The sequence below is a fragment of the Tachyglossus aculeatus genome, chromosome 18 (assembly GCF_015852505.1).
Source record: "Tachyglossus aculeatus isolate mTacAcu1 chromosome 18, mTacAcu1.pri, whole genome shotgun sequence".
In the NCBI taxonomy this organism is placed as follows: domain Eukaryota; kingdom Metazoa; phylum Chordata; class Mammalia; order Monotremata; family Tachyglossidae; genus Tachyglossus; species Tachyglossus aculeatus.
Window position 1 is genome coordinate 17,043,853 of NC_052083.1, and position 13,406 is coordinate 17,057,258.

Consider the following 13,406-nt stretch of genomic DNA (forward strand, 5'->3'; position numbering starts at 1 on the left):
GAATCTACCAGCCTTATTGTCTCTACTCAACCTGCCCCTCCGGAGACCTCCCCTCTCCACCGCAGGATTCTCCGCTGCCATCAGCCCACGTGGAAATCAGAAACAGGATCTTGAGGCACGCTGAAGCATTTGCACCCTTTATTTGCGCCCTCTATTCATCCCTCCCACTGGCCTGTTATGGGCTACCTTTATAACCCAGTTCTGTGTCTGTTTATCGATTTACACTCGCTCCCTTTAAGGGCTCATCAGCTCCCGAGATTTCAACTCCCTCCTCTCTGTGGCTACGTCCCAAATCTACCTCATTAGCCCTAGCTTCTTCCCTTCTCTGCAATCTCACATCACTCTGTGGATAACCTGCCAAGACCTCAAGCTTACTGAGTTCTGAAGTCGCTTCATCGCCCCCACAAATCTTCTCCTCCACATCGCTTTTCCAATATAGGTAACCACGCCATCTTCCTTCTTGTCATCGTCCTTAACTTTTCCTCCCTTCCAATCCCTATATTTAGCCTGTCACTAAATCCTGTCAATTCTTCTGCCATAAGATTTCCAGAATCTGTCCCCTTCGTTGCCCTCCAAACGGCCTCTGTATTGGTTCAGAAACCTGCCATATCATCATCAATGGCATTTATTGAGTGTTAACCATGTGCAGAGTGCTGTATGCACTGTACTAAGCACTTGGGAGAGTACAGTGCAATTAACTATTTGACTACTGAATCAACCTCCTTACTGACCTCCCTGCTTGTAATCTCTCCCCTCTGCACTCTGCCGCCCAGACCATTTTTCTAAAACATCATTCTGCACATGACTCTCCCCTCCTCAAATACCTCAGATGGCCGGGCATTCCTCTCTCCATCAAGCACAAACTCCTCACCATGGGCTTTAAGCACTCAATCAGCCTCTATTCTTCCTGTTTAGCCACTTGCACTCACTTGAAATCTTTGTTCCTGTCAAAGCTAACCTACTCACTTTGTTTTATTCCCATTTCTCCCACGGCCAGTCTCTTACTCCCCCCGTCTCTGGAACTCCCTCCTCCTTCATCCCAGACCACAGATTTTCCCATCTTCGAAGCCTGAGATCACATTTTCTCTAGGCCTTCCACATGAAATTCTGGATTATCCCACTTTCTATCCCCCTTCTACCGTCTTGATCCTTCTACATCAGCTGAACACTTAACTTTCATAGCCCTCTTAGCCCTTAATACCCATGACTCTCCCATTTGTAATTTCCATGTGTGTCTTTCCTGCTAATAATAATAATGGTACTTGTTAAGTGCTTACTATGTGCTAAGCACTGTTCTTAGTGCTGTGGTAGGTACAAGTTAATCAGGCTAGACACAGTCCCTGTCCCACATGGGGCTCACACTCTAAATGCCCATTTTACGGATGATGTAATTGAGGCACAAAGAAGTTAAGTGACTTGCCCAAGGTCACACAGCAGGCAGGTGGCTGAGCCAGGATTAGAACGCGGGTCCTTCTGATTCCAAAGCCTGTGCTGTATCCGCTAAGCCACATTGCTTCTCTTGCTTCCTGCTAGATGGTGAGCTCCTTAACTGAAGGGATCGGGTTTTTTTTTAATCTTTGTGAGCAGGGAATGTGTCTGCCAAATCTGAGGTATTATACTCTCCCTAGTGCTTAGTATAGTGTTCTGCACAAAATGCTAAATAAATACCATTGATTCATTTTTAACTAGCTTGGACTCTCCAAAAGTGCTTAGTACAGTGTTCTGCTCATAATTAATGTTTGATGATGTTGATGATGATGACTGAGTAGCCTCTAGGAAGCCCTAGAAAACCTGAAGTGACACACAGAGACTTCTGTAAATAAACATTCGTGAATCCACTGGAATTCATAAATTATGTTTTAATAAACAAATATTTTCATATAATGCCATCTATGATGAATGCTTTCTGCTGTGCAACATACAAGTGTATCTTTTATCATTTTAAATGAATGCAATGAACCGCAGTATTTTTCCTTCTGGTCATACACCGCATTAAAAAAAAAAAAGCTAAAAGTGCTTTCTGGCTTAAAATATGGGAGTAAATATCCCTTCATCTCCTTTATTTCATAGCGTTACTCTAAGTAACCCAATAATCTAATCATGAGTAGCAGAATATTTATTACAAACAAGAGTAAAATAATTTATCTTTAAAAATATAAATCTGGTAGAACCTTGTAATTCCTCAATAATGAAGGCAACCTTCAGCCTGTCGACATTTTAAGTGCCTCACCTTGGGTCACTCTTGGGAGTATTTTAGGCACTTTGCAAAGAATGGACAATTCTCAGAGATTATGTTGTGTCCAAAGGAGTAATTTACTTAAATGGTCTCTAAATGACTAATTGACCCCTGAGGAATTCTTAACTCCTGGAAGAGTCTGCCTAAGTCAGACGTAATCCATTAACAAAAACCATGGAAAACACTTGTAAACCCAAAGGTTTTAGCATCCCGACATTTACATGGATAACTGATTTTGGTGCCCGCATTATGCTCATTTCAAAGCGTAGAGTAAATTTTTTAAACCATCAGTTAGCTCTCACTTAGAAACCAAAGGTAAGATGGATGTGCAGCTGAATCTTGGCCAGAGCAACCTGTTAGTCTTTCTGGAGAAATGAGAGAGAGGCTGGACAGACATGGGCTGATATTGAGATTCTTAAAGAGGTAGCTTCGATTACTGTTGAGACGGTTAATGAATCCAGTGCAATAGTGTTCAAGGAAAGCAGTTCATAAAGCTACCAGGTTAAAAAATAATAATAATAATCAAGAGCTTCGGATTTAATGGGTGGACCACGACGCTTACCTCACCTGAGTCCTTAAAATTCTTACCAAGTTCAACAAACAAAAAGAACGGCATCCATTGTTTTAATTGCTGAGAACTACAGCAACTCTGCTTAGAATTCGTTGTTTTAAAAAACCACAAGGTGCTCAGATTTTCCCGAGGCACTTCTTAATGTAATAACCCACTAGCTTCTGTGGTCTCTGTTGATACTCCACCAGCACCTCATGGGAACTGGCGATCTGATCTCCCACGAGCCGATCGAGAAGGGTGACACACACCACGGCGGCTACAGGAAGGAGTGAAAAATACAAGAGTGCATCAGACCCAGAATTCAGAAACCGAGTGTGCAAACAGAGTATAATACATTAAACAGATTAGAATGATTGTATTTGTGTGCCACGGACTGTACTAAGCGCTGGGGTGGATACAAGCAAATCAGGATGGACACAGTCCCTGTCCCACATGGGGCTCACAGTTTCAATCCCCATTTTACAGATTTGGTAACTGAGGAACAGAGAAGTGAGGTGACTTGCCCAAAGTCACCCAACGGACAAGCGGCGGAGCCGGCATTAGAACCCATATCCTTCCAACTCCCAGGCCCGTACTTGATCCAGTAGAACATCACGCTGCTTCTCCATTTTCCAGTTCCGGTTCCTCCCAAAACATTCAAGTCTACAGAGTTGGAAAAAAACTAAAGCCAAAGTAGGAGAGACATCTGGGAAGACCATCTGGTGATCTATTAAAAAGAGCATGTGCCTGGGAGACAGAGGACCTGAGTTCCAATTCTGACTCTGTCACTAGCCTGCGAGGTGATCTGGGCAAGTCCCTTAACTTCTCTACGCCTCAGTCTCCTCATCTGTAAAAATAGGATTCAGTACCCGTTGTTCCTCCTCCTTAGACTGGAAGCCCCATGGGGGACAGAGATTGAGTCCAATCTGATTCTTCTGTATCTACCCCAGCACGTAGTACAGTCCTTAGCCCATTGTAAAAGCTCAACAGATCATTGTTTTTATTATCTGTGCCCCATTTGCTGCTCTTATATTTCTGGGCTCCAGTTTGTATGATTTGTGGGAGGGCCAATTGTTCATTAATCAATCAGTGGTGTCTCTATATGTTGACAACTTGTACTTCCCAAGCGCTTAGTACAGTTCTCTGCACACAGTAAGCGCTCAATATATACGATTGATTGATTGACTGATTTACTGAGTGCTTACTGTGTACAGAGCGTGGGCATTCATCTTTGCTGATGGTGCTCTCTGTTTTGTTTTCAGTGTTTTGGTGATGTTGCTCTTCATTCATTCAACAGTATTCACTGAGTGGTCCACTTTTCCCCGAGGTTGGGGGGAAAAAAATGAACCACCCTTCCCGGTCCTTACTAACTCACTGAAAATACTGCACTCGACAATGGCTTATGGCCAAGCGGTGTCTGCTACTGCTTTTGTTGAGGACTCACAATGTTTTTTCCTGTTGTATGACCACGGGCTGCCCCCGTTCTCCTCTCCAACTCTCTCACAGGGAGCTGGGCGACAGAGGGTTCGTGACTCAGCACAGCCCTTGACCACCGCCATAACTCACGTGCATGAACTGTGGCTGGGAGGGTATACCTTTGTCCTCTTAGCTTTGTATCTGAATAACGCTCATCCTGAATGGCAGGGAACCAGAAAAGGAGCACAATTATATTTTCCAGTTAGAGAGATCTTCTCTCAGTGACAATCAGCCTCACGGATTCATCCGTACAGTCGAGAGCCGAGGGATTTCCTTCCCCACATTAAGGCATCTCTCCTTCTGTGGCATCACATTCAGCACCTGCTTACTGCTTGGCCTACAAAGTCTGCTTCACCGCCGTCCACTCTTGGCAATAGACAGCTCTCCCTGTAATTCTTTTTTTTTAATGGCATTTGTTGAGTGCTTACCCTTTGCTAGGCACTGTTCTAAGCAGTGGGGTAGATACAAACGGGGCTCACAGTCTTAATCCCCATTTTACAGAAGCGGTAACTAAGGCCTAGAGAAGCGAAGTGACTTCCCCAAGGCCACACAGCAGATAAGTGACAGAGCCGGGATTAGAACCCAGGTCCGTCTGGCCCTCAGGCCCGCGCTCTATCCACTAGTCCATGTTACCTCTCTCACAGCACACTGTCAATTTGGTGGGGAACTTAGTTATCTCTGGACTTCCCAGAACTACAACGTGGGCACAAGGATCAATGCTTGCTGAAAAAGCCACTGTCAATAAAATCCGCTAATGTCTAGGCTCCTGACTTGGGCTCTGGCCTGGGGACTATGGAAATCATTAGGTTTTTCTGCACACATCGATTCCCGCAGATGTCGGTTTGGCCCTGGAGATGTGTTTTTATCACCTGCATATTCTGATCAGATCTGGATATTCTGATTGAAAAATCTTCTCACAAAGTTATTTTGAAACACTGCTTACCCCTATCCCCCTTCTAGAACACCCTCCCTCTCCAACTCTGCCAGACACATCCCTCTTCTTTTTCACTGTCCTCCTAAAATGCCCCTGATTTACCTCCCTTAACCTTCCAGCTCATCCCATCAGCCACCTTAGACCTAATATCCATTTGATTATTTACCAAATAACCAAATTACCAAATAACCAAATCTATTACTTATAGAGAAGCAGTGTGACTTAATGAAAAGAGCACAGGCTTGGGAGTCAGAGAATGTGGGTTCTAATCCTGGCTCCGTCACTTGTCTGCCGTGTGACTTTGGGCAAGCCACTTAACTTCTCTGTGCCTCAGTTACCTCATCTGTAATATGGGGATTAAGACTGTGAGCCTCAGGTGGGACAACCTGATTACTTTGTATCTACCCCAGTGCTTAGAGCACTGCTTTGTAAATAGTAAGTGCTTAACAAATATCATAATAATTATTATTATTATTCTCCGGGCCTCGGTTACCTCATCTGGATAATGGGGGTTAAGACTGTGAGTCCTTTGTGGGACAGGGACTGTGTACAGCCCAATTACCCCAGCGCAAAGTAGAGTGCCTGGCACATTGTAAGAGCTTAATAAATACCACAATTATTACTATTATTGCCTATTTTCTCACTCCTAGTTTCTGCATATTCATGTTTGTGCCTTCTGAACATGCTTAGGGACACAGGTTGGATGGACATAATTTTTTAAGTATTTAAAAGGCTCCTAGGAGCCAAAGCAGTGTGTTAAGTACGAGGATACAGACAATCAGATTGGACACTAACTCTGTCCCTCCCAGGGCTCAAAATCTATGAGGGATGGAGAGCAAGTATCTCATCCCCATTTTATAGAGGAGGAAGGTGAAGCTCAGAAAGGTTAAGTGACTTGCCCGAAGTCACACAACCAACCACTGGCAGACGTGTGATTAGAAACCGATCTCCTGACGCTAAGGCTAATCGATTTTACAACGAGGCCACGTTGACTGGATATTCTTCAAGTTGCCCACTTTTAAACTGGCTAAATAAATCTGCACTACTGGCAGCCACGCAGACGTCATCAACACCAAAGATGCGATTCTCCCATTGAGGCCAGGATTCAGCTGGTTGAAGAGGAGGGTCTGAAAGGGGTTTTCTCCCTTCTGTCTCCGGATAGGGATTGCTGGGACCCTTTCAAGGGCAGAATGGGGAAACGGCGGGAGTTATGCCCTCTCCAAAGCCAATGTTCAATGAAAACGAATTAAGGCATACCTTGGACACCACAAGCGCTACACATGGCAGCGAAGACTGACGATTCCATCTCAATATTTCTGACTCCAGCATCGTAAGCTGCCTTTAAATACTTCTGTTTATCCCCCTCCGTGTAGGAGCAGAAAGCACCATCAAGCCGCGCTTGACCTACAAAACAAAGTCAAGTGAACTCTTGGTTTATATGCCCTTTCCTTCCTATCTTTCCTATGAATGAACAAATCTTACCTTCATAGAAGTCTAAAGTGCACATTGTATTGCCGATGATGGTGTTGAATTCGTTCATCTCCCGAGCACATTTTGTCAATTCCTCGGCCAGTTTTTCATCGAGATCCGTGTTGCGCACCACCCGTTTCCCCAAAATAATCTGTTCAAATTCAGGTTTGAAGCAGGCGTCTACCGCTTTTCTAGTTATCACCACAGTGCCTGGCTCCAGTCCTAAGGAACGAAAAAAACAGATCTTAGAACAGTATCCGTATTTGTGGGTAAAGCAAATAGTGGTTGTTAGACAAAGCAGAAAGAATCCCATATATGGGGTAAAATCATCTGAATAATTCAGGTTAAGAAATAGACCCTGGCCTCTCTATTTTTTTGTTCATTATCTCAAGCTAAGGGGGTTTTGGAGTAATTTGCTGTAGGCAAGAAAAGTATTGTATCATACTGTACTCTCCCAAGGGCTTAGTACAGTGCTCTGCAGATAAGTGCTCGATAAATACCAATGATGATGAGGAAAGAGCAAGATAATTAATAATAGGAATTATCTGGAATTGGCCTTTGCAAACCTGTTAGATTTACTATTCTATTTATTTTGTTAATGATGTGCATCTAGCGCTACTTCTATTTATTCTGATGACTTGACACCTGTCCACATGTTTGTTTTGCTGCCTGTCTCCCCCTTTTAGACTGTGAGCCCGTTGTTGGGTAGGGACCGTCTCTATAGGTTGCCAACTTGTAATTCCCAAGCGCTTAGTACAGTGCTCTGCACACAGTAAGTGCTCAATAAATACGACTGAATGAATGAATGAATGAACAAATAACAATAAATGGCCTTCTACCGATCCAGTGGATAGAGAAAGCACTGCTCTGGAATCAGAAGGCTTGGGATGCAATGCTAAACTTGGCTACCACTGGCCAAAATGGCACAAGCACTTTGGAATATGATGCAGCCTTGTCCACTTAGTACAGCGCTCTGCATACAGTGAGCACTCAATAAATATGATTGATTGATTGATTGAATGAATGAATGAAAACAGGAACGGCAGGGAGAAGAGTGCATGTCAGTAGCACCCTGCAAACCTCTAGTCCTGTAATCAATCCATCTGTGCTGATGCTCAATCCTGAATTATTAAATTATTATTATTATTATTGTATTTGTTCAATGCTTACTAACTGCCAAGCACTGTTCTAAGCGCTGGGGTAGTTACAAGGTAATCAGGTTTTCCCACGTGAGGCTCACAGTCTTAATCCCCATTTTACACAGTTTACAGTCTTAATCCCCATTTTACAGGTGAGGTAACTGAGGCACAGAGAAGTCAAGTGAGTTGCCCAAGATCACACAGCAGACAAGTGGCAGAGAGCTGGGATTAGAACCCACGTCCTCTGTCTCCCAAGACATGCTCTTTCCACTAAGCCATACTGCTTCTCTAGCTTCGAGCCTTGAGACCATGGCTCGTCCATCCTTCCTGACAGGAGGCTCTGTAATAATAATTACCGCGATATTTGTGCAGCATTTTCTGTCTGCTAAGTACAGAATTATGCACTGGAGTAGATATAACAATTAGGTTGGGCCCAGTCCCTGTCTTACATGGGGCTCCCAGTCTTAGCTGGCTGGGGAGACAATTGGAAAGGAGATACCTATCTAATTTATTTCTTTGTCTCTCTCAAAATAAGTCATTGGAAGGATACTAGACAACCTATAATAATAATAATAATAATAATAATAATAATGGCATTTATTAAGCGCTTACTATGTGCAAAGCACTGTTCTAAGTACTGGGGAGGTTACAAGGTGATCAGGGTGTCCCACGGGGGGCTCACAGTCTTAATCCCCAATTTACAGATGAGGGAACTGAGGCACAGAGAAGTTAAGTGTCTTGCCCAAAGTCACACATTCATTACTCGTAAGTATTCATTTCATTCAGTCAGATTTATTGAGCGCTCACTGCGTGCAGCACACTGTACTAAGCGCTTGGGAGAGTTGATACAACAATGAACAGATACATTCACTGCCCACAAAGAGCTTACAGCCTAGAGGACGATAAAAACCACTGCATTTTAATCAAGCAGTCAATCAAGGGGATTTATTGAGCTCTTACTGCGTGTCAAGCACCGAACTTGCACATGGGAGACTACAATAAAACAGAGCTGGTAGACAGAAAGAGCTTACAGTCTAGAGGGGATTTTAAAAACCACTTCTCCAATGCAGAACTTTCAGGAATTCAAACATTTTTCTCTCTATTTCAAATTACAAGTGCCGTTTGCCTCTATATCTGAGTCATTAGGCAATAGTTTGAGGCAAAAATAAAAGAGATTGTCAGACATGGGAAAAAAATTAATGGATTTAATCATGTTGATTCCAACCACAATCACCACCTACCCACAGGGCCAAGTTTTAGATTCAGTCACTTAGAGAAGAGCTTTAGGGAACGTACCTATGCCACCAGAGGTGCCGATGCGAAATATGGTGACATTAGAGCACTTGGCGTGATACAATAATTTAATGAGTTCGTGCAACAGGATTGCGATAGAAGGAACGCCCATACCGTGCTGAAAAACCAAAAAAGAAATTAAAATCCAAACAAAGTGTTATGAATCTCATTTTATTTAAACACGAGTGACTAAAACTGGACAATTTTTTTTTTCAAATCTAATATTCCTTGCTCTAATTCCTTTCCAAGCAAAGGTTTTAATTTTTTCTTTCTTTTGGCCCTTGTAATTCTTATCGCTGGTCCACTGAAATTCAGCACATTTAATAAAAGCTCCACTCAAGCACTTAATCACCCAATCCAAAAAAATTAGGACACTTCTACTTTGAATCATTAAAAGTTTTAAGATTGGATTCGTACGTACATGATACTCTTGGATAAAATTACAGTTTAAAACAATGCGATTAAAGAGGTCAAGTAACAAAGAAACTTTGCAGGTAGATTTTTCCAAATATGTATTTTATTTCCTGATGTTAAGTCTGTACTTACACTGATAGATAACACAGGTCCTATTTTGTACATTGCATAACGGTCAGTTCCTGCACAAATATTGGGATACTCCATGCCGGGTTGTCCGAGTCCTAAATCTTCAGCCATATAGGAAATAAAAGCTTTCATCCGAGAAGGGCTTCCTCCTACACATACAAACTAAAATGGGGAAAATTCAGCAAATATCCAGGGAATCATAATAATCCCTCACCAAACACGTGCGGTTGTTGGACAACGTATCAAATACCTCAGAAACACAAAGCACATAAAGATCATCACGTCTCTTTGAAACACATATAAATATGGTGATCTCTCTGCCTTCCTAGACAACTCAATCAACATAGCAGTTGCAGGAAAAAAAAAACCATTTTCCACAAAAATGGTTACATCATCACAGAATGTTTCACGTTGGAAAGGAAATGTAAATAAGTCTGAATTAAAGACAATGAAGGAAACATGAAGTGAAACAGGTGTATCTGACATATGCGTGTGTAGGTGTGTGGGGGTGTTTAGATAAATAATAATAATAATAATGGCATTTACGCTGGCTTTAAGGGGCCATCTTTAAAGTAGCGGTCAATCACTTGGAGCTAGTATTAAGAGTGGGCCAACTGAGGAGATCCCTTAGCACTTCTACAACTGGCCTGGAGCAAGTGAGCACATGTTTGCATTCAACTTTCTGGTTCTAAAAGCTGCGCGAGAGAAGCCGGCATTTGTGAGCCCAGGTTTCGGGGACTGGATGGCAGCGTCCACAGTTCAGCTCTTTTATCCACCCTTTCCTGGGCTGGGGCTGAGCCATTATAGGGCCCTGGAACCAAAACCCCTCCACCGGCTCGATTCGGGGGCGGGCGGCAGGGAGGAGTCAGAGAGCGGAAGGCCTGGCGTGACTAGTTCTGTTCTTTACGCTTTTCTATAGCTCGGGACTGCAGAATGTAGGTTCACCTGGGGTTGCTGAAGGGCTAAAATTAACCCAGAGTAAATTCTGTAATCTAGATCACTACCTGCCCTGTGATTGACTAAGAGGCTGCATCATCATCATCATCATCAATCGTATTTATTGAGCGCTTACTATGTGCAGAGCACTGTACTAAGCACTTGGGAAGTACAAATTGGCAACATATAGAGACAGTCCCTACCCAACAGTGGGCTGCATCACGTAAGTTCATTGTGGAGGGAACATATCTACCAGTTCTTTTGTATCATTCTCTCCCGAGCACTTAGCACGGTGCTCTGCATGCAGTAATTGTTCAATAAATACCTTTAATTGGTCATGTCTCTTGGGCAGATGCTTGGCTTTTGTAATCAAGCAAGGAGGCAGAATGCTGCTACATTGCAAAGCTCGAAGGACACATTGTTCTGGGTGGAAACTGCAGTGAGTCAAATAAAACAGAAACCGGGGCTAAAGAAGCATCGAGACTAGATCGATTTTGAGAGAGGGACGCTGACCGGTCATGGTGGGAAGAGAGAGGCTGGCCAGCTGTGAACTCAAGGAGTCGGCGTTTGGGGATTACCCCCGAGGCGCCTGCTCAAAGAATATGCCAAAAGATCGTGAAAAGTCATTTCCCCAAAGAAAGCAGTCTACACATCCTCTCTCTCTGGAGGAGGCAGGTCTTGTGTGATTATGGATTACGTTTCTAGACAACAGTGAATTCTATTTCCAGAACAAAATGAACATTTTTACCTTTACGTCTCCAAACATAGCTGGGAAATCATGAGTTCCAGTCCCAAGATTTAAGTGGTACAGGATGTCTTCTTTCATTCTTGAAACAAAAGGGTTTGAAATGCGAACCAAGTGGTCTCTGTTGTAAGATAAAATGTTCTATTTTAGTTGTTGAATACATAGTAAAAATCTATCTTCTAGAACCAAGAAACTATCTGGTTTATGATACAACCATATATGTTTATGAATGAACCATTCTATCTCATAAATCTATGAACTCTATACAGCACTCCATAAATACGATTCATTCATTCATTTAATCATATTTATTGAGCGCTTACTGTGTGCGGAGTACTGTATGAATGAATGACTTGGAGGGAATTGGGATCGGGATTTATTTTTATACAAATATTTCTATTTATCTCTATTAACATATTTTATATTTAGTAAAGACTTTTTTTCAAAATGTTTTTATTTTGACAGATAAAAGTCCGGCCTTCTAGATTCCTAGTATTCCATAGAACACACCCAGGAGACTAAATCTAACTCTAAAGCGGCTCTGATGTCATTAATTCATTCATTCGATCGGATTTATTGAGCGATTACCGTGTGATTACCGTAGAGCACTGTACTAAGTCATGATATAGATGGCTGACTGAGTAAGAGCTGAGGCAAAGAGGAGGTCAGAAAGAGGACTAAAAGCCAATGGAGCATGATTTGACGAATTGAGCTAGTGGCCTGTACGCAATGCCTTCCACTTGATTGGAAGGAACACAAATGCTACACAACAGCTCAGTCTGGAAAGCTCATTGTAGGCAGGGAATGTGTCTGTTTATTGTGATATTGTGCTCGCCTAAGTGCTTGAAATAGTGCTAAGCACACAGTAATCGCTCAATAAATACGACTGAATGAATGAATCGAGGCTAAAGGAGTTATCCAAAGGGAGAGCGAAACCTCAATCTATCTGCCTGAACTAGTTAGTGCATCAGAATTTCAATAGAGACGTAGTTTTGCAAGGCTTTTATTGATTTTTTTAACTGTAAATTGTGGCTAGGGATAACGTTTTAATGGCAGTGCAGTTAATTTTGCTCTTTCATTAAAACAGTAATCATGTGAACAGTCTAATGTGGCCCTTTCTGGTACCTTTTTAGGTGAGAGTATTTCATGTTTCCGATTTCCTTAACCCACCTTATAAAATATCACAGGTGAGGTCCTCCCAGAATCAGGGTAGCTAATTCTGCTCCACAGCTAAAGAGGTCTGTTGTCTTTCAAAGCAATACATTTTTCCTGACTTTCTCTAGGGGATCTGAGGGGGTAATTTGAGAGGAATGATATTTCTTCCCCTCGAAAAGTCTAATGTCTCTAATTGTGGTTCTAAATTTACGAAAATGCTTTTGAATGAGGGACTTTTTTTTTTCATTTGAGAAATGGTACGTGGAGTGAGAAGGGCAGAGAGGTTGAGGGGCCCTAGGGAATACTTCAAAATGTCACTATTTTGAGGGATTTTTATTCTTTGGTCCTAGGACTAGAAGGTGATTTAGAAATTTCTCATCCAGGCGGAACAGAGGTGGACTCTGGGACACAGTAGAAAGAGAGAGTAAAAATTAATCATTCAACATAAAATCTATGAATGTATTTATAGGCGTATATTATCAATCAATCAATCAATCATCAATCAATCAATCAATCAATCGTATTTATTGAGCGCTTACTATGTGCAGAGCACTGTACTAAGCGCTTGGGAAGTACAAATTGGCAACACATAGCGACAGTCCCTACCCAACAGTGGGCTCACAGTCTAAAAGGGGGAGACAGAGAACAGAACCAAACATACCAACAAAATAAAATAAATAGGATAGAAATGTACAAGTAAAATAAATAAATAAATAAATAATATTTATTGAGCGCTTACTGTGTGCAGAGCACTGTACTAAGCACTTGGGAAGTACAAGTTGGCAACATATAGAGACAGTCCCTACCCAACAGTGGGCTCACAGTCTAGAAGGGGGAGACAGAGAATGTCATTATATATACATGCATATATATATATATATATACATAGAATCATACCTGAACCAATTACAAAATTATAGATAATATTT

General features: G+C 42.2%; 1 protein-coding gene across 4 annotated transcripts in view; it reads right to left on the bottom strand.

Annotated features, from left to right (window-relative positions):
• Positions 1-1,844: 1,844 nt before the first annotated feature.
• UPP1 (uridine phosphorylase 1) overlaps positions 1,845-13,406 on the bottom strand; it is a 43,044-nt gene continuing 31,482 nt past the window's right edge. For all 4 annotated transcript variants that reach the window (XM_038760276.1, XM_038760274.1, XM_038760277.1 and 1 more), the window contains exons 3-8: positions 11,326-11,443; positions 9,645-9,803; positions 9,102-9,216; positions 6,679-6,888; positions 6,454-6,600; positions 1,845-3,063 (exon numbers count right to left, since the gene is read on the bottom strand). In XM_038760276.1, the coding sequence (XP_038616204.1) occupies positions 2,924-3,063; positions 6,454-6,600; positions 6,679-6,888; positions 9,102-9,216; positions 9,645-9,803; positions 11,326-11,443 (889 nt within the window). In that variant the 3' untranslated portion in view covers positions 1,845-2,923. The remainder of the gene's footprint in view (positions 3,064-6,453; positions 6,601-6,678; positions 6,889-9,101; positions 9,217-9,644; positions 9,804-11,325; positions 11,444-13,406) is intronic.